This window comes from Alosa alosa, chromosome 21 (assembly GCF_017589495.1).
Source record: "Alosa alosa isolate M-15738 ecotype Scorff River chromosome 21, AALO_Geno_1.1, whole genome shotgun sequence".
In the NCBI taxonomy this organism is placed as follows: domain Eukaryota; kingdom Metazoa; phylum Chordata; class Actinopteri; order Clupeiformes; family Clupeidae; genus Alosa; species Alosa alosa.
In genome coordinates this window covers 12,123,612-12,146,111 of record NC_063209.1, presented here as the reverse complement: position 1 = coordinate 12,146,111, position 22,500 = coordinate 12,123,612, and the positions used below count along the sequence as shown (strand labels likewise).

General features: G+C 44.1%; 1 protein-coding gene across 10 annotated transcripts in view; it reads left to right on the top strand.

Moving 5' to 3' along the window:
* Window positions 1-22,500, top strand: part of arhgef9b (Cdc42 guanine nucleotide exchange factor (GEF) 9b) — a 45,181-nt gene that overhangs the window by 10,546 nt on the left and 12,135 nt on the right. For 6 of the 10 annotated variants that reach the window (XM_048231199.1, XM_048231198.1, XM_048231203.1 and 3 more), the window contains exons 5-8: window positions 17,812-17,991; window positions 18,464-18,553; window positions 19,691-19,885; window positions 21,256-21,435. In XM_048231199.1, coding sequence (XP_048087156.1) covers window positions 17,812-17,991; window positions 18,464-18,553; window positions 19,691-19,885; window positions 21,256-21,435 — 645 coding nt within the window. Of the gene's footprint in view, window positions 1-11,937; window positions 12,319-17,811; window positions 17,992-18,463; window positions 18,554-19,690; window positions 19,886-21,255; window positions 21,436-22,500 lie in introns of those variants that run through there. The other 4 variants (XM_048231201.1, XM_048231200.1, XM_048231207.1 and 1 more) reach the window with 3 other exon arrangements.

Below are 22,500 nucleotides of genomic sequence, written 5' to 3'. Positions count from 1 at the left end.
GGCCCCCGGGCCACATACGGCCCTTTGGTTGACTCTAACCGGCCCGTATAAGCAGTGGCATAACGTAGCTGTGCTGGGCCCCGGTGCAAGCATTTTCATTGGGCCCCCCCTCCAACACCACCCCACCCCCCGCGACACAAACACACACACACGCCTGGCCCCGTACACAAAAATGTGTATGATGGAGATTCGCCAACATAATCAGAAAAGACCCGTGGACAGTGGCTACCTGACTAACCATCGCTACCACCTCTGAATTCCCCCAACTTCCTAAACCGAAACGCAGATAACGTATAGCCATAGAATAATTAAATAGGCATCAAGGAAAAGCAACTCATACGCGGTGGCGCCTATAACAGTGTGGCGCAGCGGTCAGATAGCCTTCCACAAACAGGTCACAGAAAGTGCACCTCACATATGTCTACTCCATAAAAAAGCAACCGAACTCACCCATTAGAAGTTCACTCTACGGGCGCCATTGATGATATCGTTGAAACTCAACTGCCTGGCTCTGCTGTTCTCTATGGAAAGTATGGCCAATCCACTCAATCATTCTTGTCCCATGCTAGCCTACTCCTTAGGTAGGACTTAACGTCAGCATTGCTAGCATCCAACGCCAACAGCAACATTCGAGGTGTTTAAAAAAAAAATAAAAAAAATATTCAATTTAATTTATTTGGATTTAGTCTCCTCCAGTTCTTGTCTTTCTTTTCTCTTCTGTGTGCCACTTTTATGCTTACTAATAAAGCGGCGCCTATGACCCCGGTCACTAATATAATGATTCACAAATGTTAAAAACGTTTACATTCTGTTTAGGCTACCATTGTTTTGAGAAAATTGGTTGAATAAATGACATTTTCACACACACACACACACACACACACATGCATACACACACATTTAATCAGCAGGCACGCGCACTAATAGACCCCTGGGAGGGGGGTTTAACTTTTGCCCTTTTACCCTTGCCCTCTGGAATGCATATAAATGTCTACGCACATCTCCACACACACACTCTTAGACAGGAATGTGTGCACACATGCATGGTAACAGCCACACACACACTCACAGGCACAAACGCACATTAGTGCATGAACACACACGTTTATTTGCACATTCACAAACAACGCATTTAATGTACTTACACGCTCCGTCTTTCACACACACACATTCTCTCAAGGGGTGTTCTTCAGGCTCATTTCTGTTTTTAATTATCCAATGAGTTGAGGTGATTGCTCCCATGCTAAGCAACTAAAGTATTAGTGTCAAGCAAGTTTGATTAGTGAAACGCATCGCCCTGACAACAGCCTTTATTTCATGTTGCTGGGAGAGGTGCTTTTATGAGACTGCGGGAGAAGGATTTATTCTTAGGTTAATCCTGTCACGATTTTGACCTTATGTGGGATATCTCACACCCACCAAACATTTTAACATTAGAGCAACATTATTGCTCTAACTCTCCAATTCTTATTTTATAATAACCTATACATTCTGTAACAGTTCTTTCCCCAATTCTGTCTTCTCTCTGGTCACGTTCCGTCTCCGTTACCTATTGATTCTTTACGCATAATTACAGTAAATTGGGAACTTTTAAGTGAGTATATATCCTTCACTTGTGGCAGCGTTGTGCATGATGTGAACACACTGTGCGAGCAGAACGTTTTCAGATGGACATACATGCTCGGATTTGCTTTCAATAGCTTGGCTCTGTCATCCTCTAGATATTGGACATGCTCTGCATTGAGGGGGAGAGCGCAAAGAAGAGCCGGCAGGGATGTAGCAGCTGAGGCCTGATTCAGTGAAAATGAGGCGGAGATTATGCAAATCTGGGGTGTGTGTAAAATATTCACTCAGCTCCGTCACTCTCCCAACTAAACATTCATATATACTGTACATCAATAGATAACTTTCAGCATAGTGAAAATAGGCAAAATATTACAAAATGAAAAACAATGTTCACATTGTGCATGTTTAATATATCTCTGGTGATATACTGTACATGAGTGTACATAATATCCACTGCAATTGGCATATGGACCGGCGATAAATAGCAATACACACACCATGGCATATAATCTACCATACGTCCTGTGTAGTTGAGTATACTTTTTACTGAAATTGGTTGTCTGTGCAGAGCTATAGTGTGTGGTCAGATGTAAATACAAATCATGTTGTTGTTTAACAGAGAAGATGATGGATGAGCACAACTTCATTTGTAAGGAGAGCTATAGGTGGTGCATGAATTATTGAACATGCAGCGTCCGTGCTCAGACATGCACTGATCAGAGAACACTCAAAGGTGCTCTGCCGCCCGCCACAATCACCCTAGGTTTCTGGTCAATAAGCATCACTTATTCATGAAAGTCAACAGTGAGTCAGGCTGATGCTGATGCAAGTCTTGGGCAGCATGTGTGTGTGTTTGTGTGGTGATGTGAGTCCCCCTCATCCAGCTGGGCTGTCTATTCAAGCTCAATTAGACATGTGTTTGTTACAAAGGGTGGTAGCTAAGTAATGCATACAAGATGTACAAACACACACACACACAGAGAGAGAGAGAGAGAGAGAGAGAGATAGAGAGAGAGACATACACACATCCACACACACACACACACACACACACACACACACACACACACACACACACACACACACACACACACACACGGCCTAAGATGAAAACTTATATCATGATCATGTTATGGTAGCCATAATTAGGGCATCTGACCTGAAGAGAACAACTGGTGGAATGCTGCATCTTCGTTATCTCAATGTGTTGCTGGCAGCATCAAAGCATTTCTCATGCCTTTAACATGAACCTGAACATGATGGAGAGGGTGTGTGAAGTTAGCCTGGCTAACACTAAATGAGACTCATGTATTTTTCCTGCAAGTCTTTGAAGTCAAAGAAAGCATTTCTGTCTCTCTCTCTCTGTGTGTGTGTGTGTGTGTGTGTGTGTGTGTGTGTGTGTGTGTTTCATCCAGTTATTCTCTCCACGTACCTGAATTCGGTCTTTTATGTCAGGTTTATTTTGCGGCATTGTTAGTGTTGCGTGCTATCTGTCGAGAAGAGTTATGGAGAAGCATGCGAACAGTGGTGCTGAGCTTTCGGGCGAGTCTTTGCACTCGACTCCATCCAGTGCCGGGGGCCTGTACACTATGTCAGGTGCACGGTGCACCCTGTGAAGCCCAAGTTTTGCTGAACGGCCCCTGGAGTTACATAATAGCAGGACAAAGGGGAGAACGATGGACTTTCCGCTTTCTCAGTTACGCTGTCTATTAAGGCTGACCGACTCCTCAGCCAGCTGCTGCCGGTTTCAATGTATCCTGTGTGAAAATGCTGCATTGTGATGTGATGAGGGAGCGGTGAGAAAACACCTGCAACGATACCGCAGCTGTGAGAGCGCTGGACATCCCCCTCGATAATAACAAGCACATACACACACACACACACACACACACACACACACACACACACACACACACACACACACACACACACACACACACAAAGCCATGTACACACACAGGCTTGTATAAACATCCTAATACATGCACATGCGCATACACATCACACAACACACATCATACAAAACACACGCACGCTTCACACGTTTGTGCATTCTTTTGTCAATACGCATGTGTTATTAGAGGAGGAGGAAGTATTTATGAAACATGAAGGACACATTAATTACAAAGAATGCCACAGCATGGTGTGATGGGAAAACTACTACTACTACTGCACCAGACTATACCAGTTAATAAAAGTATCCCATTTCCATCAGTGAAACTTTATAAATGAAGGGTAAGTTATTGTCGGTTCTGTTACAGTGCCAGCATGAAGCCTCAGGTGATCTTGCGGCTTGTTCTTTGGTATGTAGACTCTCCACGTCGTCCAGCTTATTGGAATTGGACAGGAAGGGTGAAAGAAGGAAGGGAGAGAGAAAAGAAAGAGAAAAAGAAGGAAATAAAGAAATAAGGAAATAGGGAAAGAAAGAATGAATGAATGAATGAAAAGAAAGAAAGAAAGAAAGAAAGACGGGCTCCCTCTGTGCCGGGGAGACTGGGCTGATGTCCAACTCTGTGCACTGCCTGGTGGACCCGTGGAGATTAGAGTGCGGATTGTTTTCATTTTTCCGTGGCAGCTGTCAGCCTCTTGGTGTGCTGCTGTTGTTGTTAACTCGTTACCTTCTGACCTGACGGAGCCTCCGCTTGCCACTTCATCGGAGGCTAATATCCCGCTGCTGTTGCATAATCCTAGCCTTTCACCATACACTAAGTAGCTTGCTCTCTCTCTCTCTCTCTCTCTCTCTCTCTCATCTTTCACTCTCTCTCTTGCTGCATAACTAATATTCTAATTCATAGTCTGCCGGTCCATGGCAGGATGGATAAAGGATATGAGAGTCAGGCAAATGTGTTTTATGGATTTTCATTAGTGAAACACTTCTTTTGGGGAGATTAAAGGAAACCGTTAATTGAGCAGCTGTTCTGGGTTGTGATGCTTGTTAGTGTCTACATCTCTCCCTGCATTTATCCTGCAGTTAGGGCCGTTGTCCTGTGTTTCTTTAAGACATTTACTAAGAGCAAATAAATACACCCAAATGCATAGACATGCCGAGTGTCAGGTTTTAAAGGGAATACCTTTTGGAATCAGAGCGCATTCATTTCCTGTACAGCCTTCTTCTGTGGCTTTTAATGATGATCACAAGACTGATGATTTGTTTGCTGCTTTAGTCAAATGTTGTTAGTTAAGAATGCTACATTGCCGTAAGTCCACTAAACAAATAGGTCAAATGTATGATTCTATTGTATCAGAGTTTGATTTGTATGTGAATAATATCAACATTTGTAGCATCATGATGTCATCCTAGTTAATTAGATGCTACAGTGGGACTCTGTGGAAGCTGCTGCTTGCTATCCCTCTTTCTTCCTCTTTATTTCTCTCTTCCTCTCTCTCTCTATCTCTCTCCCTCTTTCTCTCTATCTCCCTCTCTCTCCCCCCCCTCCCTCTCTCCTTCTCTCCACTGACACCTATGCCAGTGGCTAGGCCCAGGTGGTGTAGTGGGTTACGGCCGGATGCCTCCTGTCACTAGCAAAGCCTGAAATACTGAAATGTCTCCAGCTCTGCATCTCCACCGTCTCTGTTAGCCAGGCCTCCCTAATGTTAGGCTAGTGGGGAAGCTCTGTTTGTGAATTAATGATCCCACTTGCATGGCTGGACCTGCTCAGTGTCTGTGTTTTTTTTGTTCCATGTGGAGATATGGTATCCATGGCTAACGTGAAGCATTATATTATTTTTCAAACACCTCTTACTCTCTCTCTCTCCTCTTCTCAGTCATACACGAGGGAGGCTTTGGAGTTTTCTAAGCTGTTTTTCCTGATAGCCCACTTAGTTCACAATTTGAAAGTGCCAGTTTGATCTTGTGATACTCTTGATTCGTTTTCTATCATAATGAAAAACAAGGAATTACAATTATTATACAAAAGCTTAATATTTCTGAAATAATTGGAAGTGATTCTATTTTGTTTCTCAGTGCAGAATTGGATCTTGACTTTTAGATTGCTTGTGCCCAAAAGAACAGAGAAAAACAGTGAAAACCAATCTAGTTCATATTTGAATTATATTTTATTGTCAACATCCCACATGCAATACCACCTCAACAAATATTCAGAGAGATGGTCAAATATGCAGTGTCTGAGTAACTTTTTAGGGACAGCAAGCTAACTAAGTGCAGGTACCCAAACAGCACCTCACTCTAAAGCTATTTATCATATGAAAACAACCAGCTGTGCCCACTGTGCCTATCAAGTGGTTTTGTCCTTTGAGTCAAAGGAGAGTGTTTCTTCCTGACACCTCGCTCAAAAGGGAAGGTCGACCACATCCAATACTGAGAGGACTTTTTGGGCAACAGGATGAATACACACAAACACACCAATACGGCATCTGAGATCACTCGCTCTTTCAAAAATAACCCGTCTCTGACTCATACCCTTTGGTGTGTGTGTGTGTGTGTGTGTTTGTGTGTGGTGCTTACAGGATCTGAATTCATAGGCTGGTTGTTTACTCCTCGAGGGCAGTCTCTGTAGTGTCCTGCTGACTGGCATATATCTGCCCGGTGTGCAGCGCTTGAAAAATTAAGCTAATAAACATCTGTGACAGTCAACAATGGCGACGGCATTATGCAGGAAGAGGCCTATGCGGTATTTTTAGGCCCTTCTTAGTCCGGCGCTGTGGCTAAGGGCTAGGGGGCCGAAGCCACTGGGCAGGAAACAGGATGTGAGCGCGGACGACGAGAGGACAGGAGGGGGACGGAGGAGGGTGTTTGTGGGGGGAAGAACAAAAGAAGCAGTCTGTTCAGGCGGAGAAAAGGGTGGGGTTGGGCATTCTCGTCTATTACCAGGTCATGTGCCACAAATAGAGTAATTTGCTAATGGGGAGCAAAATATGTGTAATCATCTAGTAGGGAGAGAGAGAGAATGATAGAGGGAGAGAGAGAGAGTGAGAGAGAGCTCAAAGAAAAAGCTCAAAAGATAATTATTTTGTAGCAGTGTGCCAGACATAGTCACAATTTTTGATTAGAAGGTCGGTTCAGACATACACTAATTTGTTGTGTAAGACTAGCCCTGGGTTCAGAACTTCACATAAATGATGATAGCCCAAGAGAAGTCGAAGTAAAAAACACAACAACAACACTGCAACCCAATTCAACATAGTTTCCTTCTTGTACCAGAGCAGTTTTGAGCTGTGCTTGACTAATGCCTTATTTTGGCATACATCTAGAGATGGGACAGAGGGTGGAGCACACAAGGAATTCCCCAAAGCTTCTCCAAACAATTGTGTTTCTCACAAAAGTTAGGGAAGTTAACAAGTTAGTAAAGGAATGTGAAAACATGCTTTCTTTATCAGTGCATTTGTACTGTTGGTGTTGTGCTTACTTAACACACACAGCTAATTTGACCTCTCTATAAAATATGAATCATTATTTATGAATGTGGTTCTTTTACCAAAAAAATGGCTACAAACTCTTGGTAGAACATGATTTATGTATTACTTCATTCCCTAATATTTCATGAATCATCAAGAATTGACATGAGTTCATGGTCTGATCTCCAATCTCTGATCAATGTGATTGGAAAGGTTGGACCAATAATTTAAAAGTTAGTGCCCGTCGCAGTGTTATAAACGTTTCCCAATCAAAAGTATGTAAGGTTTAAACCTACTGGTTTATTCTCCTTACCTTTCACATACAGCCTTTGTATTCTCTCTTGTATTTCTCAACCAAAAAAAGGGTTTTCCCATGCTGCCTTACGCATGCGATTTTATTCACGCTGCAAGGCAGCCTGGATTCTATGGACTTCGTTTTCACCTCAACAAAGGAACCAATCACAGAACGGAGGGAGGGCAGCAAGACGATGACGACACACCGAAGCTGTTATGAGCTACCTACAGACGCATTTGATATACATTCGTAGCGCCAGGGTTGGGTCAGATTACTTTGAAATGTAATCCATTACTGATTACAAATTACATGGCAATTTTTGTAATCAGTAACGTAATCAGTTGGATTACCAAAAACATGTAACGTAATCTGATTACTTTAGGATTACTTTTAGATTACTTCAATAAATATGTCCCTTAAGTAAAAGACACCACCACTGAATTGATGAAAGAATTCTCATTCTATTTTTCTCTTTATTATTTCATTACATCTAAGAAATCTCTTTGCTCTGAGTAAAGCATTCCTGTGTGTATTAACTGATCTTCAAAAATCATAATGTAGCCCCTTGTTTTAGTGTTACCATTTACTTTGAGGTCACCAGGTCCCATTTTCTGAAAAACACCCAAAACTAGGTATTCTCCACTTTGGTGGTGGTGTTTTGGTGGTTGAATTTTTCACCATCCCAAAATTGATCACTTAGTCATCATGGATGTGATCATGGATCACTATTCTCCAAACATGCACAACTCAGCTTAACCTTTATAAGAGCACACCTGGACAATTAATTTAGCTTTCGCTGGATTTTTTTGACCCAGGTACATGGCCTGAGATTGAATGACACCATGTCCATTTCAATTGTGGGGGTGAGAAAATTACTCCTTTGGGATGTTTTTCAACCAGGGGGGCCTGCTGACTTTCTCAAAGTAAACGGTAACACTAAAACAAGAGGCTACAAAAGATCAGGCAGTGTGCCGAGAGACCTGCCCCAATAGTAAATAAGTTAGTAAGTAAGTACTCTTTTGATCCCGTGAGGGAAATTTGGTCTCCCAATCCGTGAATTAGTGAAACACAGCACACAGTGAGCACACAGAGATGATGCACACACTAACCCAGAGCAGTGAGCTGCCTGCTACAGCGGCGCTCGGGGATCAGTGAGGGGTTAGGTGCCTTGCTCGAAGGGCACTTCAGCCGTGGATGTGGGCATGGGAGAGCAGTGCTCAACCACTTCCCCCGCCCACATTTTTTCTACTGGTTGGGGATCAAACCGGCAAGCCCGAAGCTTGTCAAATTAAAAGATAGCTAGGCTATCATACAAAGTTGCATTGTTTGCATGATAAAATGTAATCAGGTAATCCCCAACCATGTAACTGTAATCTGATTACACTATTTTTTTTATTGTAATCTGGGCTGATTATAGTTACTTGATTTTTGTAATCTGATTACGTAATCCAGATTACATGTAATCCGTTACTACCCAACCCTGCCCCTAAACGAGGTTTCAAATACAAGAAAATGAATGTCTAGTTCCCAGACCCCATCTCAATGAGATGAGGTCTGACGTTAGCCAGGCTAGCTGAATGCTACATTTTTTTAAAACTAACTGAATTTATTAACCATTTTGAGATTAAAAATATACCTTGAAACTGTCACAAGCTGGAAGTTTTTGTTTGATTTCTACATCCCTCCCTCCCCCTTTCTTTGCTTTTCTTGTTCTCTCTCCTCTATCTATCTCTCCTTCTCTCCAGTCTCTCTCTCTCTCTCTGGGGTTCTCCTCTGAGGTTTTCAGACATTTCCATAATCCACATCTCCTAAAGCAGGGGACTTAATGTGTTGCTTTTAGTATACACAGAGTAAACAGTGCCCCAGCAAGGGAGGGAACTCTGCTGACTGGATAGACTGCTAACACAAAAAAGAAAGAAAGAACGAAAGAAAGAAGCTGCGAAGCAAACAAAAAAGAAAGAAAAAAAGAGATACAACCTTGGAGAGAGAAGCCACAGACAGTTAGAAAGAGGGGTGAAAAAAAGAAACGTGATTACTGGACAGTGAGACCGTGATTACTGGACAGTGAGACCGTGAGACCGTGATTACTGGACAGTGAGACCGTGATTACTGGACAGTGAGACCGTGATTACTGGACAGTGAGACCGTGAGTCTCACATGACCCCCCCCCATCACCCCCACACCATTGAGAGCATGGAGACGGTTTGAACAAACTCATCGCGGCTAGCCTGGATATTCATGACTGGATTAGCATTTGTGCGGCTCTGTAAATTTAGAATTTCAGATGTGACCTTTGTTGTCTAAATGTCAGAGCAGGAGTGGGTGGGTGGCGGAGCAGGGCACACAAGCCCATACTTATGTAACTACCCCCTCACCACAGAGAAAGAGTGAGAGAATGTGTGTGTGTGTGTGAGAGAGAGAGAGAGAGAAGGATGGAATGATTGACAGATTGAAAGTGAGAGGTATTGCAATGCAATATGAGCAACTGTGTTTATATCCAATATCGTGGATGCCCAGTATTCAAGAGCTCGGAGAATCAATTTCTGTGAGCTTAGTTTGTCCGGTAGTCAGTGTAGCCATATGGTGAATGTATCGCAGGGAAAAGGTTACAGTTGCTCTATGTGATGAGGGAGCTTTTCATTGAATGTGTTCTAACAAAGCCATGGCCTTCCAACATGACCAACAGTATATACTTCCTAGTATAGACTCATCTAAAGACATGATCAAAATGCACAATAACTGAGTATGCTTTCACATAATACCTCGGAGGGCCCCCTAAGCTCACCTGGACACAACGTCCACCCTTGACTCTTGTCTAACACAGCCATTCTCGGAACAATTCTAAAATAAAGGACTTCTTATCTCTTAGTGTTTCTCTCTCGCACGCTCACTCACTCTGCTCTGCTCTATCAGGGCTCAGATTGAACCGGTCCGTCTCGTCGGCAAATCTCCAAGGGCTCAGGCACCAACGCTCCAGAGAGTCGGGCGGGGGTGGATGGGGTGTGAATGAGCTGTCCTCAGCTATTATTCTCCTCCATACTGAGCTAGCGTCTGGACGGCGCATTCACATGAGTCATGCTCTCTAAGTGCGAGGGGACCCACAATACTCCTGGGCAGCCATTCCCAGCAGACCATCGCAGGCAGCGCAGCGGAGCATCGGCCTTGCTTTTTTGTTCTGTCTCCCTCAACAGAACCCCCAATTTCCTGTAGACCTCACCAAAGCCCTCAGTGCAACCCCTGCTTCAGTCCCTTGAGCTTTCTATGCCTATGGTGTGTCCACTGTGAAATTGAGAGTATACACTGCCGTTGCCTGGGCTCGATTGTAGCTTCCAGATGTTTACAGGATTTTCTGCTTATCAAGCATTAAGTCATAAACCACGTAACATCGAACATAGAAAGATACTACATCAAATATCCAAGGTCTGTCCTGCACAATGATTTGAACTTGAGTGATATTCTGAAGGTCTAACCCCTTCCAGGATGTCTCTGTTGCATACCAAGGTCTTGATCATCCAGTGGGGATTCTGATGCAGAGTGATGCAATGGGGTGACCTCACATGTATAGCCTACCTGCATGAGGATAATTAATTATGATAAGCATGAAAATGATTAATTAGTACTTAATCACTGTCTTAATCAATTTGGCATCTTCAAGTCCTTAATTAAGGAAGAGCTGCTAAAAGTTTTGATGTGAGAGAGTGCTAGTGTGTGTGTGTGTGTGTGTGTGTGTGTGAAACATGCAGGGTCACGGGAGGTTCAGGCTTGGGGAGGATGCTGGAAAGAGTCTGTTGTTTATGTGCGCTACGCAGCCTAATTTCCCCTTCGTGCCTCCATACAGACGAGTAGCCGTGCAGCCTTTGGTCACCGAGGCGGAATAAGGGCATGAAATCGAATGGCAGTTCAATTACTTGAGGCAGGCGGAGGCGGCTACTTTCATTCAACGGGCTATAAGAGGGGAGACATTTGACAGCGCGAAGCATCGGAGGGGACCCGCTGGTGTCCCCTCCTGTCCTGCATGCTTGCGACATTCTCTAGCATCCCTCTCATTACAAGCACAGTCACCTGGTCATTTTTATTTTATTTATTTATTTATTTATTTATTTATTTATAAACGGCTTCTTTGCTTATATCCACCTATATTTAGTGAGGTTGTCATAATTCACCATCCTGAGATTTTCTATAAATTGTAGAGCCTCAGCTACCCCCCACCCCTTCTCTTATGTTACGTACAGAATAGGTAGCGGATAAGAAGTGGCTTCTTAAGTACATATCTTGGCATAATGACTTAAGAGGCTGCAGGATAACGGATCGAGCTCCCCCATCCCACGGCAGCCTGGGTCTCCGCTGGGCTTAACAGCCCCTCCGTGAATTAGCATGCAAGCGGGGAGGAGGAGCGCGCCTTGGCTACCTCTCACATCCAGTTGGGTTATAGAGGGAGAGCCAGCGCGGCAACAGCTGCCTCTTGTGATTCCCTCAGAATTGGTAATATCCGCCCGTGATCAGTGTATCCCGATGGCGTTCTCTTAAAAGGGTCAGAAATATACAGGGGGAGAGAGAGAGAGACCGCGAAGCGGCGGCGGACAGCACCACCAGCGGGTGTTGACTCCTGAAGAATTATCGGTTGAGACTGATGATGATGAAGATGATGATGGTGAGGATGCTGGTTCTGTTCGCACGCTTTTAAATGCGCCACGATAAGACACAGTGGGAGAAAGTGCGTGTAGGAGGGAGGCGGTTTGTGTTATTTGCGTCTGTATTTTTACTCCACCTTTTATAATTGCAATGGTGGATGCATGGACAATTGCACGGCAGACCCCAGGTTGACAACAGAAAACAGCCTTTCAGTCCATCATCTTGAATATTACAGTCTCCTGCAATGCACCATGACCTTGGACGTACAAACGGTGGTGGTCTTTACCGTGATCGTGATTCTGGTACTAGTGAACGTTATTTTAATGTTCTTCTTGGGTTCGCGTTAACGGATTTTCTTTTTTTCGTATGGGCCACTGTGTGTCCACCCGCAAGGGAGCTATTGGGCGTTCATTGACAGAGGGGGACACCCAACGTTTCAACATGGCTTCACAGTAATTTGAATGACATTGGTACATTACACATTTATTTCTCCCTACGTCGCTTTGTCGTGTCTTGTCTTGAAAACGTGTATGTGGTCGCAGCTGGTCGTGATGGTGGTGGTCGTAGTTTGGTGTCCACGCTTCTCCCCTTCTTCTCCGTCTTGTTTGTGAATTGGAGATATGGTTTGCACCGGCGTGAGATTCCTGCCTCTTCCTCTGTTTCTTTCCCCTCTCCGTGTGCTGTATTTGTGTTTTTGTGGCACAGGATTTGTCTGTGTATTTTAACAGTGAACGAATTCCCCACGTTTTGTTTTCACCAGTGTTTACTATAAATCGTAGGCGGCCTCTGGAAACAAAATCCAAAGGGTATCTGTCAGAATGCGTCCTGCCTATTGATCCACACACCCTAGGGATGACAACATGATTAGTGGAGGTAATTCACAAATTCGCCCCGGTTTAGTCCCTGAACCAATGCTGGCATTTTAATCCGTATGCTTTAATGCAATATGGTAGGAAGAGGGTGTTCTTACCTATATATAACAATACTCTCATCCCTGCTTCAAAACAGCACTCTCCAAGGCAAGGGCATTTACGTCATCGCCCACATGTATAACACAAACATCAGCATTCAGTTAAATATTTTATAAGCACACAAGCAGATTTTCATCACGACTGAATATGAAATCAATATTACATAGACAACTAGATTATAGCCCCTTCCCTATGTCAACATAGCCACCCTCAAAAGCAGTAGAGTGGAGAGATGAATCCAGGATGTAATTATGGTCATTTACACAATGTACTCTATTCAAATGAGATTTGGACAGTCTTGCCAATGCATTCTTCTCTGTGTTGGATATCTGGTACACAGGTTCAGGGGTGCCTAGTGTTGTAAATCATGAATGTTTAATGGGCGGAGGTGGTTTTGTCACATGCGGATGCATGTGGTACCAGATTTTCTGCGTTTTTTCAAATGATTTTTTTATATATATTTATTTATTTGTTATTTTTGCTTCACAGCATTGACAGACAGGACAGCACATCATTTGGTGCACTGGGTTTGTTTTTGAACGGAGTGGAGATGGAGTTTGAACACACCAAGGGGCTTGCTGTTCTCTGCTCATCTCTCTCTCACACACTCACTCTCTCTCCTCCTCTATGCCTCTACCCTTTCTCTCTCTCAGAATACTACTTCTTCTCCATCCAGATATTTGGGAAAAATTATTTTTAATGGCATTTGCAGGAGGGCCCTTGAATAGGTGTCTGTTCAGCTCTGCTCTTTCATAAAAGTACGTTTGTGTGTGTGAGCCAAGGCCGTGTGTGTGTGTGTGTGTGTGTGTTTTCTTTTTTTCATGCCGGTTTGAGGGAGAACCACTTTGATTGGCCCTCAGACTAGAGACATAAGTGTATTACATAATATTGTTCGCCAGACATGGGCTGGAGCGCCAGTCAGATTCCGGAATGCTGTGAGGATGCTCCCCTTTGGAATGCCGGTGGTATCAGCTCGTCTGCAGATTCATATGCGGCATATTTTGAAACAAACAAAATAAGCAGTTTTGTTACCCTCTTCTCGTCGAAGGTTATCGGTCTATTTTCTTCAAGCTGATCCTGTTTTCCTCTCCGCATCTCTTTTTTCTCATTTTTTTTTTGAAAACAATGACATTTTGACCACGTCTTTTCTGATGCATACTCTCACAGAGCATTTACAGGTTACTACAACAACCATGGTAAGAACATTATTATTCTCTGGGTATGTTATTCTCTTCGGTGATTTTATGACAAAAAGATGTGTTGATATGTAGCATGATTGTAAGCAATATTCTCATGGTTGTTCTTATTAGGGTCATTGCATTTTAATAGAATTATGTCGGTCTGATAAATATGGTCTTTTTTCAGACAGATGTGTTAGAAATGGATTCATTTCTTGTGGAAAACACTTTTTGTCAGTTGATTGAAAAGCTGAGCAAGATAGACAGAGTGGCAGTGAGAGACAGAAAGAAAGAAAGAAAGAAAGAAAGAGAGAGAGAGAGATGGATTGATCCTAATCTTCTCTTCCTCCTCTGTTCCATTCGGATCTGTGTCTTATCTGGTCTGTGATAGCATGCGGTGGCTGTCATGCCTGCTCTGAGCATCCCGACTCCTTTGATGATGAGGGAGACGCCGGAGCTGAGCCACTTGCACCCGGCTCCCACATTGATTATGTAACAAATTATTCATTCTGACATGTTCACAGAAAAGATATGGCTGGGGATTTATAATGAGAGCCAGCATCAAAGGCCCCAAATATAATGATCATTACAAACTAGCACTTAATGTATCTATGGGATCTTTCTTGGGGGAATACTCTCATTCAGTGCTGTGAGGATAGAGAGAGAGAGAGAGAGAGAGAGATGAGAGAGAGAGAGAGAGAGAGAGAGAGAGAGAGAGAGGTGCCTATGGAGATGTCATTAGTTGAGGTGTGAGTGTGTGAGGAGGTAATGGTGTGGAGAGGTGCTTGTTGTTGTCGGAGTGCTTTGGCCCAGATGGGTTTAGATTGGAGAGCGAGGCGTTTGTAGTGGGCTGATGAGCATTTTGAAAAGCCATCGAGGCGCCCATACAGTTTGGCTGGAGGATGGCATAGGTATGCAGCGGGCACTGACAGGGGCGTCAGGGGAAACCACCTGCAGCTCGCGCCGCCTCTGGGACTCTCTCAGCTGTGGCCGGGGAGCAATGCCCTGAGGACCAGACCCTTATCTCTCTCTCTCTTTCTCTCTCTCTCTCTCTCTTTCTCTCTCTCTCTCTCTCTCAGGTTTTTTCTCTTTCTCACTCTTTCTGTAGCTCACTGGCTCATCTCTCGGTCTCTGCACCTTGCTCTCTTCCTCTCATTCTCAGTCTGGCTCTTCCTGAGCCTCTTAGTTTATTTCCGTTTTGCTTTTCCTCCTTCCTCTATCTCTCTCTCTCTCTCTCTCTCTCTCTCTCTCTCATTCTCACTCTGCACATTTCCCTTTTTCTCATTCTCATTTTCTCCCTCTCACTCACTCACTTTTCCTCTCTTTTATTCACTCCTCACTCCCTCCTCTCCTGTCTCTATCCCCTCCCTCTCACCCTCTCCTTTGTTTTTTTCCCTTTCTGTTCTCTCCCCCTTCATCTCCCTCTCTCTCTCTTTATCCCCCCTCTCCCTCTCCCTATCTCTCCTTTCCTCCTCCTTACTCCCTTCATCTCCCTCTCTCTCTCTTTATCCCCTCTCCCTCTCCCTATCTCTCCTTTCCTCCTCCTTCCTCCCTTCATCTCCCTCTCTCTCTCTTTATCCCCCTCTCTCCCTCTCCCTATCTCTCCTTTCCTCCTCCTTACTCCCTTCATCTCCCTCTCTCTCTTTATCCCCCCTCTCTCCCTCTCCCTATCTCTCCTTTCCTCCTCCTTACTCCCTTCATCTCTCTCTCATGTTGATGCTCTCAGACATAGGTCAGTTATAATTACCTCCATTCCCTGTAATGCCTGTTCCTCCAGTCTCCCCAGAGCTGGGCTTCAGCTCTGTCAGCAGGTAGTTCAGCTCAACCGACGTGGGCCCTCTGCACCTTCTGTGTGTTTGCGGTCTCTCTCTCTCTCTCTCTCTCTCTCTCTCTCTCTCTCTCTCTCTCATGGATATTTGTTTTTTACCTCTTCGTCAGCTGATCATGTTAGAACCAAAGCAAGGCAATACTTGTCTTCTGTATCCTAGAGGCAGCCCAGAGATCCTACAGTGCTTTACAGTAATGATCTAAGCGCTAAGTAGGACAAACCTCAGTGCTGCCCACGTGTTCAGTGCTGTACTGTACCTGCATGGGGGTTGTTGATGTATCTAGTTTGGTTAATCTATTGTCCTACTCGGCCCTTCAGGACCATGCGCTAGCTTCAAGAGGCATCCAGGCTCCAAATGGCCATTAATTAACCCCAGTGTTTGATCAAGAAAACAGGCACCATCTGAGGCAAAAGCGTTACATGTAAATGAGAACAGAATGCACAGATTGAGAGCGCTCTGTCGAGCTAGCGACAGCCATGAGAGGTTATTTAAATGCACTGACAGAGAGGGAGAGAGAGAGACAGAGAGGGACAGAGTGAGAGAGAGAGAGAGAAAGATAGCTAGAAAGGTGGATATTTTCATGTCTGTTCTTGACAATCATTGTCATCTGACTCTATAAAAAAAAAATAACCTCAGTACCTTGTGTTAGGAATACCAAAATCTACCTCCCGAGATTGGTCAAGGTTAACAGTGCTGCCTCAAGGTGAATTAGAAAGCGGGTAGAGAGAGAGCGGTAGTTGTGCAGAGCCAGGAAGTGTGACAGTCAGAATGAGGCAGAACCCAGAAGCTTGGCTCTAATGAGAGTGGCCTTTAGTCCACCGACTCCCGAGCAGGAACACAAATGACGACGCTAGTGCAGCATGCTAGCTAGCAGTAAGCCTCCACGCTCAGTACCTGTGACAGGTTGAGAGTGATTACCTTAATCAAGTGTCTTAAAATGGACACCCCCCCCTTTCTCCCTGTCATCAACCCCCCACTTGATTTCTCTTCTGCCTGTCATTCTTTTTGTGTTTCCTCATCTGTTTGGATACTGAAGGATGAGCTGGGCTTAAGGCGATTACAAAAAATTGAAAAACACATAATGATCCGTGAACGTCTAATTTTTTGTGCCATTTCGCATTCACTCTGGTGTTGAGTCATGTGTCTTTTGACAAGAGTGTGCTAATTAGGTCTCCAGCAGTAGAGTCGTCTGCTGTGTAGTGTAGATCTCTTATGCAAAGCGCTCTGCACAGAAGAAAAATCTCCTCTGGATTCAAAGTGACTATGTAGTCCCCAGCTAGGGGCTCATTTCTGCCACGTCTTGCCACGATAAATGAGTTTCTCTAGAATTAGCAACGGCATGTCTAAATATGATTTTTCAAGTCAATCTTTCCTTTTATTTCCCCCCTTTACCTTCCACGTTTTAAGGAGACCACTCACGGGCTGTGTACTTCTCTGTGGATCTGTAATATTGTAATCTGATATTTGTTGGATTTCTTTGCCCTGCGTGTGTGACATGTTGTATTTTCCAGTAGCCTGCTGCTGTAACTGCCTCTGTGGTCCTTGCATGTCCAAACCTCCACCGTTGTTTGCTGTTGCTGTTGCTACTGCCTTCTTTGTTTGACAATTCGTCAATGTGTTTGGCTGGGGTGTTCATTAACATTCAGCAGGAAGCAGATGCAGCTATAGGTTTTTCTTCTTGTTCTCTTTCCCTCTCTGTCTCTTGAGCTGTGTGTGTGTGTGTGTGTGTGTGTGTGTGTATGTTTGTGGTGTGCATGTGTGTGTGTGAGAGAGAGAGTATGTGTGAAAGAACTGAAAGACTGTTCCACATTTTCTAAGAAACGCTGACGACTGGCGGTCAGAGTAAGACCGTTCTAAATTGATTAGAGTCCGAGACTTCTAGGGGGCCGAGACCGAACACACAGGGACACTTTGTTTCCTCCACACTGTTTATTTGTGTTTGTACTTTCCCCATCTCTCCTTCTCTCCCCTCCTGTCCTGTCCAGTTGATCAGCGGAGGTTCAATCGTCAGCGCAGAGGCAGTATGGGACCATGTGACCATGGCGGACCGGGAGTTGGCTTTTAAGGCGGGGGACGTCATCAAAGTCCTGGACGCCTCCAACAAGGATTGGTGGTGGGGCCAGATCGACGATGAGGAGGGCTGGTTCCCTGCCAGCTTCGTGAGGGTGAGTGCAAGCCCTTGGCCAGGCGAAGGATTGATCCATAATGTGTGTCTTTCTCTCTCTCCCTCTCCCTTTCTCTTCCTCTCTCTCTCTCTTCCACTCTATCTTTCTTCCACTCTCTCTCTTCCACTCTCTCTCTCCTTCACTCGCTCTCTTTTCAAGTGTAACTGATAGATCCTCAATGCCATTGATCTCACCCTGCACCCCACAGTATCATTGTGATGTCGCTGTAAGGTTGGTCACCATTGGTGATGAAGAAGAGTGCCCCCCCCCCCCTCCCTTCCTCCTCTTTGAGTAATTCCAAGTTAAATAGCAGTCTTATGCTGTTCCCTGTGTAACTTCCTCACAAAGCTTAGTTAAGTGTTGAACTATCTGTCATTGCCATCACATTCCCCTCATCGCCATCACCTGAAGAGATCTCATGGGAGATTGTGATCCACAAAAAGGTGTGTCTCTGTCATTTCTCTCCCCAAAGGTCGAACCCCACCCTCCTCAGCCCCAAACAAAACAGGTTTTCTATATCAACCCTATAGCAACTCCAAGGTTCCAAAGCACAACGGCAAAGGTGCGTTCCCGAAAGATCACAAATTCATCCAGTGACGCCGAGTTTTGTCAAAGCTGCTGTCTCAAAACCCATCTCTCTATGCCACATCCAGAGAGCTCCATGTGTTCAATATGCTTTACATGTCCACTAGTTTTAGAGGGATTTTGTTTTCAGACCAACCATGTAGCATTTAAATAAAGCATTATAGTTTTCTTTTCCCTTTTGTCTTTCTGTCACTTCTGATACATAGTTTTTTTTTTTTTTTACTTAGTTCTTAGACGCTTCTTTATAAGTGCGCTGCAGTGGTGTGCTTTGGTATGCTACCTGTCTTCTGCTTATTTGTGCTGTCACATCTTATCTTTTATTGCCATCAAAGCAGTGGGATGTCTTAATGTGCCATGGGCTAGCCGACGCAATGTCGCAATTTGTTTGACAAATGACACGACCAATAGGTCATGAGCTTGAGGGAGCTAAATTGGGTGTGAGTGTGTGTGAGAGAGTGTGTGTATGTGTTTTATGTGTGTGTGTGAGAGTCATACAGGTTTCAGCCCGTAACAAACCAGTCAAAGCCTGCATAATGAAGACTTGCAGTTTTTTATTTTGGGCACAGTCAGTGGTAATCGTCAGCATAATGTAAGGACACCTGCATTTTCAGGGCAAAACAATGCAGTCCTAGAGGGTTTAAGGGCTTCATAAAGACACCAAAACTGTGTCACCAACAAATGGTGGCAACGATTGATTTGCAGCGAGACATAACTATTGATAATATTGATCACTGAAGTAGGCCAAAGGTTAACGAAAATGTCCATCATGTGGGTCATAAATACTTGAGCGGAATCAAGAAAGCTAATCAATGAATCGAGTTGTGGTAATGTTTCTAAAAGGTAAAGAGTGTGATCGAAGCCTTAAGACATAAATAGTTATAGCTTAAAATACACTCTTGGTGTCTGGCAAGTCAGGCAATTTTTCTGTTCAGGTTTCACATGGTAGACAGTTGAAAGACTTATGTCACAAAACCTGTCCTATGAGTGGAGTTTCAGTTCCAGATCATTTCTCCCCTAAACCAAATCATATTTGTGTATATTGCTGCGGGTTTATGGCGGCATGGTCCTCAGCCTGCTCTTTCCCAATCGTAAACCCCTCTCCTGTCTCTCGCAGCTCTGGGTCAACCAGGAGGAGACGGGTGCAGAGCCAGTGGAGGGGACCAGTGAGGTCCAGAACGGCCACCTGGACCTGGACTGCCTGACGCTGGGCCAGCCCCTTCAGAACCGGGACCAGATGAGGGCCAACGTGATCAACGAGATCATGAGCACCGAGCGCCACTACATCAAGCACCTCAAGGACATCTGTGAGGTGAGACGGCAGAAGGCACACACTCTCAGTTAATTCATTAATTCATTAATTGATTGATTGATTGATTGATTGATTGATTCATTCATTCATTCATTCATTCATTCATTCATTCATTCATTCAGTCAGTCATTCATTCAGTCAGTCAGACAGAGAGGTTGTCAGCCAATTACTAATTCACTCACTCACTCAGTAACTCATTCAGTCACTCTCACAGTCTTCCTCACACTCGCTCTCAGATTCACTTTATCCGTCAGCTTTGCCACCTCTGCATAGTCAGAGTGTGATAATACAGAGATTGAAATCATTGGATTGCAGATGGATTACCTTTTTCTGGAAAGTGGTGCAGAGAGACTGCCTGAGCCTATTGGTGTCTTCTACTCAAATCCTGTTATGCAATATATTATGCCCCCAAACACACACACCACCACCACCACCACCACCATCCATACCCAGAGATAATTCCTTTGTGAACTGAGAATCAATATTATTCATGTGGGATTACCACTCAAAGACTATTTTTGGCTTACTTCTCATTATTTTCATACATTTCATTTGTTTATTTGCATATTTTTTATTTGTATTTAAATAAATATAAATAAATATATTATTATTATTATTATTATTATTATTATTATATGTTTGTTTGTTTGTTTGTATTTATTTATTCATATGTTTACTTACATGGAGTGTGCTTACTGTGGTGTATATCATCAAACAGTGTTGTCACATGCCACTGGGAACAGTCAGCCATGTTTGAGGTTTCACAACAAAAACTGCTCAAAATGATAATCAGCTCTAATTAAAATCGGTTATGCTCTGCCCGCTCGTTAATACTCCAGTCCCCCCCCCCATCCAGTATGTTTGAGACATTGGTAATGTTTGATGCAGTCATATCTCTAGAGAGAATGCTACAAATATCATTGACACTTCCTGCAGCATCTGCAGTATTCCGCTGTTGCCGTGCCAACTCCTTCTTGTTTTTTTTTTTCTTTACCTTTTTTTCTTGATTTTTTTTTTGAGGCGACAACTTCTTCCTCTGTGGGAGCTTGAGGGGGTCATTTAAAATATCTCGTTTCTACTCATGGCTCTCTCTCTCTCTCTCTATCTATCTCTCTCTCTCTCTATCTATCTCTCTCTCAGCGTCTGATACGCCAACATCTAACTAATAGACAGACTCCATCAAAGTCAGGGATTTTCTGGCTGTCAATGCATAAATAGCAGCAATGCACCAGCTAGCTGGTAGTTGCACTTACTCCTGCACAAGCACTTACACACACACACAGACACACAAGCACCCATAGATTACGCCTTATGAGGATTTTCTCACCCAATCCCACCCTCATCTTTAATACTGTAATACTGTTCTGCAGGGCTACTTACGACAGTGCCGGAAGCGCATCGACATGTTCAACGACGACCAGCTGAAAGTCATCTTTGGCAACATTGAGGACATCTACAGATTCCAGATGGGCTTCGTGCGGGATCTGGAGAAGCAATACAACACAGAGGAGCCCCACCTCAGCGAGATTGGGCCCTGCTTCCTAGAGCACGTGAGTCAGCCATCACCTCCTACTGTGGGCCATAATCGTGTCACGTGTAATCATGATCTTAATACCAACCAACACAGCTCCTCTGAGTAAAGACTCCAGAATCCGTGTTGACTGTCTTCTCTAGTTATGAGGAGGTGGTTGTGGTAGTGGTTGGGACCCCGAGTTCGATCCCCGGGGCTGCCGCCATTATACCCCTGAGCAAGGCACTTAACCCTGAGTAAACCTTGAGTATTCCTCTGTATTAAAGCATCGGTTAAATGAGAAATAATGCAATAATGTCATAGAATAATCACCAACAAATACCTTGATAAACTAAGGTTTTGGGCATACTTCAACGCACACCGCTTCATGCACCCTTTGCATGTCGTGTCCCTTTACTTCATGTTCTGTTGTTTCAAACATGGCGCTGCGCTCAAAATGAAATGAATGCATGTGCACTACGAGTCCTGGGGAGTAAAATGTTCTCATTTACAGACGCTCTGGGGGGGGGGTGAATGGTCTCCTTAATTGATTTAAAGTGGTTATAGTTTGAACTACTTGATATGCAGTTTTACAGATGTAGTAATCACAACACAATCATGAGAGGCACTTATGGCGTTTATTAAGCACTAGAGTAAGCTTGTAGACCCTGAGGATATAGTAAAAGCGCTGGGCACGGTGTTTATAGGCCGACGGGAGGAATTACATACACGTTGCTGAACAGGGTAATTAAAAGATATTGTAGAATCATACGTTTAACTGAGAATATGATTGCGTATGAATGTATAGCATTTCAGCTACTCATGCATAAACTCAGAACAAAGAACACAGAGTAGCCCAATCATCACTGTTGCATTTTCTAGATGTCCTGGAATGTGTTGGGTGATGGTTCTTGCATTGTGCAGGAACAGGCACGTGGGGATATAGAGAGATATGTATACCCTATGATAAGTACAGAGCACACCTGGGTGATGATTGTGCAGTATGGTTGTTTCTCCTGGAGTAGAGTGCTTCTTATCTGCAGTCCATGCCTAATCAATGCGTGCTGTGTGGGTGGGTCCAAAGGGTTGGTGGCAAGCCCCAATT